Source organism: Etheostoma spectabile, chromosome 6 (genome assembly GCF_008692095.1).
Source record: "Etheostoma spectabile isolate EspeVRDwgs_2016 chromosome 6, UIUC_Espe_1.0, whole genome shotgun sequence".
Taxonomy (NCBI): domain Eukaryota; kingdom Metazoa; phylum Chordata; class Actinopteri; order Perciformes; family Percidae; genus Etheostoma; species Etheostoma spectabile.
The window spans coordinates 13,940,231-13,944,351 of NC_045738.1; the positions used below are offsets into that span (position 1 = coordinate 13,940,231).

At 41.3% G+C, this 4,121-nt stretch overlaps 1 protein-coding gene across 7 annotated transcripts in view; it reads left to right on the forward strand.

Annotated features, from left to right (window-relative positions):
* Positions 1-4,121, forward strand: part of oscp1b (organic solute carrier partner 1b) — a 10,905-nt gene that overhangs the window by 2,725 nt on the left and 4,059 nt on the right. For all 7 annotated transcript variants that reach the window (XR_004332263.1, XM_032517455.1, XM_032517458.1 and 4 more), the window contains 5 exons: positions 215-295; positions 419-522; positions 2,909-3,037; positions 3,397-3,466; positions 3,735-3,874. Coding sequence is in view for 6 of the 7 variants with exons in the window: in XM_032517455.1 (XP_032373346.1) it covers positions 215-295; positions 419-522; positions 2,909-3,037; positions 3,397-3,466; positions 3,735-3,874 (524 nt within the window). In the remaining variant the exon portion in view is untranslated. The remainder of the gene's footprint in view (positions 1-214; positions 296-418; positions 523-2,908; positions 3,038-3,396; positions 3,467-3,734; positions 3,875-4,121) is intronic.

The window sequence follows — 4,121 nt, forward strand, 5'->3', positions numbered from 1 at the left end:
GGGGGGTAACGGTGAAGAGAGAGCACTCAGGAGATGAAGTGGAATCTCTAGTCTTTGGTCAGGTACTGCCTACTGCTACTGCCAGCTATTGTATGGTTAGGTTAAACGGGATAATGTTTAACATATTAATAAAGGAAAAATTTATATACATTCTGTGTGTAGTTATATTTTTCATTGTTTTTTTTCCAAGTAATTTTTAAATTTTTATTTTTAGATGTATACAACCTTGTGTAGTGGGGAATTCCAGCTGATCAGACAAACTCTTCTTATCTTCTTCCAAGACATGCATATAAGAGTAAGTGCATTATGTTGGCAAATGAAATCATTGAGAGAGAATACAGTGAATAATATTATATTGTCTTTTGTTTGTGTTTTATTTTCCTCACAAGCCTGTTGCTGTGTTTTCCCTCTCTGCCAGGTGTCTATTTTCCTCAAGGATAAAGTGCAGAACTCCAATGGGCGTTTTGTTCTTCCCACCAGTGGTCCTGTGCCTTATGGAACACAAGTCCCTGGCTTGATAAGGTACCACTGTATACAGCTGTTTTCACTCAGACCTAGACAATCTTCACGTTAAAGAATGATGGACGTGATTGAAGTTAAAAAAGGTGGCTTGGATATCAAAACATACCTTTGAGCCTTTTCCATGATCTGCAATGTTTGCCTTTTTGTCTTTCATATGCTTGCTGATCTTACACAGACACTGTAATCTTACGTTAAGTAGGCCTATCTGTAGCTAATAGCATTACAGAGGTTTTGTTAAAGTGTTTACATTCTAATTTTAGATGCGTTGTATGTTGAGCTTGGATTAAGTTACTCGAGGATTGTATGTGCTCAGTGAAACATTTAATACATTGAGGAAATGTAGAACATCTGAGCTTCAACAGTGTTAAAGTATTCAAAGCAACCAAGGTCTTAAAGATGAACTAAACTGAAAAACTAACTTTTGATAACTTGTTGGTTATCGTAATTCCAAATGAATTACACTAAAAAAAATTATTTAAAAAATCAATATAGCTTTTTTTTAAGCAACACAAAAATTGCATTTGTTAGTGTTAGAACGCTGATAATATCGATGACGTCACTGGCATGGTAGGACCTGCGAAGGTATGTAGGCATCGGCTGCAGCACATAATATACACACAAGAAAAAGTAATTTTAATGGCTCGGATTACGCATTTGAGCCTGTGAGGGACAGGCCTGTAGTGTCTGACTACCACCACAGGGAGGACAATCAGTTTCAGGCTCCACTGAAGTACAGGATCGCTTGGGGAGGGGGGGGGGTGACAGTGACCGTGACCGGTGTGTGTGGGTGCAGTTTACTGTCATGTACTCTCCTTTATTGTCTCCAAGAACATTATGTATTTTAGGAAATAGACTGCTTATATATCGTGTCCATTTAGAGAAAATAGAAAAAACATGGTTAAGGTCCTGTTCGTTTACGAAAATAGAGGCAGATAAATGGAAAATGTAATTGGACACATTACTCTAATGGGATCGCTTGTTAGCTGCACATAGGAGAGTTACCCCAGTTTGACCAAAGATGCGCGGAGGAGTCACGAGTTTTGCGGAGTTGGCAGATTTTTACAATGGAACTAGCTCTGCATCAACAATGTGCCCTGAGACGGCTAACATCAGCTAGCTTCAGGGTGATTAGAGAGGGACGTTGGTATCTGTGGTTTAGCTAGCGGCTAACATCAGCTAGCTTCAGGGTGATTAGAGAGGGACGGTGGTATCTGTGGTTTAGCTAGCGGCTAGTAAACGCATTATTATGGGTCTGTGATATCGTCGGAGTCTTGGTTTATTTCTAGTCTGTGGTCGGAGTGCTAGCTTGTGGAGTTTGTCATAAGAGCTGCCATCGTATTTAGCTGCTAGCCCTTTCCCTCGGTCGGATCGCTGGTATCTAGCTTGGTGTTGTGGCTCAGTAATGCCCAGTGTGTCCGTCTCTGTTTTGATGAACGCTATAAAGCCGACACGTTGGGCTTTATTTTTGTAAGTGAATATGTTCGTGTTTTGTGTATGTGACAACAACGTTACACCCAGCCCTTTGCCTAGTAGACTTCAGAGTAAGCTGACAACCGGTAAACATACCGCTAACTACCTCTCTGTCCTCTGCCTGCCGTGAGCGTTCCAGCGCCCTTTCTGCGGCAGGTAGCATCGGGTTGTTACTAGCCGGTGGGTTATCGGTCTGCCCTGCACTGGAGACTGCAGGCCTCAGGTTTCAGTCTGTTGGACTTAACCTCACCAGGGACCCTGTTGTATCAGAAGCACAGCTTTCCAAATAGTCTGTCGCTAAAAAATGCTCCAGACTGGAAATCCAGGGGCTGTCGGAGGGCTAGCCCGTTTTAAGGCAGCTAGCTGCTAGCCATGACTTGAGGACTGTTTTTTCCTTGTCAAAGGTAGCCTGTGGAAATGTGTCGTAACCCCAGCTGCCTTAGCCCTATACAGTTCCTTACTGCAGCCAGGGGCAATACATTATGACCCCCTTAGTCGTCTTTCTTTCCGTTTCCCAAGCCATATGTCTGCTAGCCTCCGACTCTTTGTATGGTGTTCCTATGGCTGCGCTGCTATTGCTAGTTAGCCACGGAGTAGTTTACCATGCCAGTGACGTAGTAGATTATGGAATTCCAACATGGCGGCGCCCATGTTACAAAAACAACATTTTCAACTTGCCATTTTATCCCTTTTAACAAATTCACCCATTTTAATAATAGTACCAGTGAGAAGAAATAAAATACATCTGTTATATCACCATTATTAAAATTCCAGTTCAGTTCCTCTTTAAGGGTTCCACTTAAGGGAACTCCTTTCATCACAGGAAAGAAATTCAAAAGAAATTGCTGTGCATGCATTAATCATTGAAAGCATGTTTGTCCATAATATTTTGTGTTTTTGTATCTGATTATTTCAGGATGTTTAGCTGTACTGGTGAAGAAGTGACCAGGCTGCAGTTCAATAACGGAGGAAACTATACCGCGGCTCTCCGGGAGGGATCTTTTGAGATATTTAGAGACCGGGTCACCAAACTAGGCACAAATATGTAAGACACTACAAAGTACAAAAGATATAACATGACTTGGTGGTACTGTATTTATGCAATTTCAGTGGATTGATGATGATTTTCTGTTATTCAGGTCATGAGATATTTAGAAGTACTAAGTCAGAGGTAACTGAACTTTATGGTGTAGTCTTGACAACGCTTCAGTGTCCCAGGTGTTTAAACTTATGTGGTTTGATGTCACATAATTTCAATACATCACTGCGTAAATAACCTAAAAAGGATTACATTTCTGGGACTGCCCACAGTCAGTAAAAAGTATAAAGCCTATCGTCTGAGTAGACACATTATCTTCCCGCACATTGTTGCATTGAAGTGCTCATTCTCTCTTTTTCATCCAGGTACAGTGTAAGCCGCCCAGTGGAAACACACATGTCAGGAACAAATAAAAATTCTGCTCAGCACACTAAGGTGAAACTGTCAGCACTGTAAACATGAATAATTTTATTAATGCACACAATGTTTATGAATTTCACGCACACAAGTTTACATTTTTAAGACTGGTTCTGACATGATTCAACTCTTACGGTGATACAATACATAACATGAGCAGGAATTTGGTGAAGTGACCCTGGTCCAGAACCTTACTTCCTGGTGCATAAACATCAGTAGCCGGATCTTGCAAACAACAGGTTCAGTACAAATATACTGAAGTAAACTAGCCATTGTGTGTCAACAGGTCAACGCTGCTCCCAACCCTCTGGCCAAAGAGGAGCTAAATCTGTTGGCCAAGTTAATGGGAGGGCTAGATGTTCGGAAATCAGGAAATGCAGACAACAGCTTCCGAGTCAACCTCTTCAATACCGATGAGGAGGAAGAGTGAGTCCCCCTTATTTTTTTTGTGTGTGTGTCTATTGGCAATGTGTTTTACAGCACTTGTTTAAGTGAAACCTCTACTTAAAGTGCTCATATTATGCTCGTTTTCAGGTTCATTATTGTATTTAGAGGTTATATAAGAATAGGTTTACATGGTTTAATTTTCTGGAGCTGCTCCCCCCGCTACCCGATACCGGATAAGGGGACAAAGATGGGTGGATGGACCATATTTTTGTTGTACTGCACATTG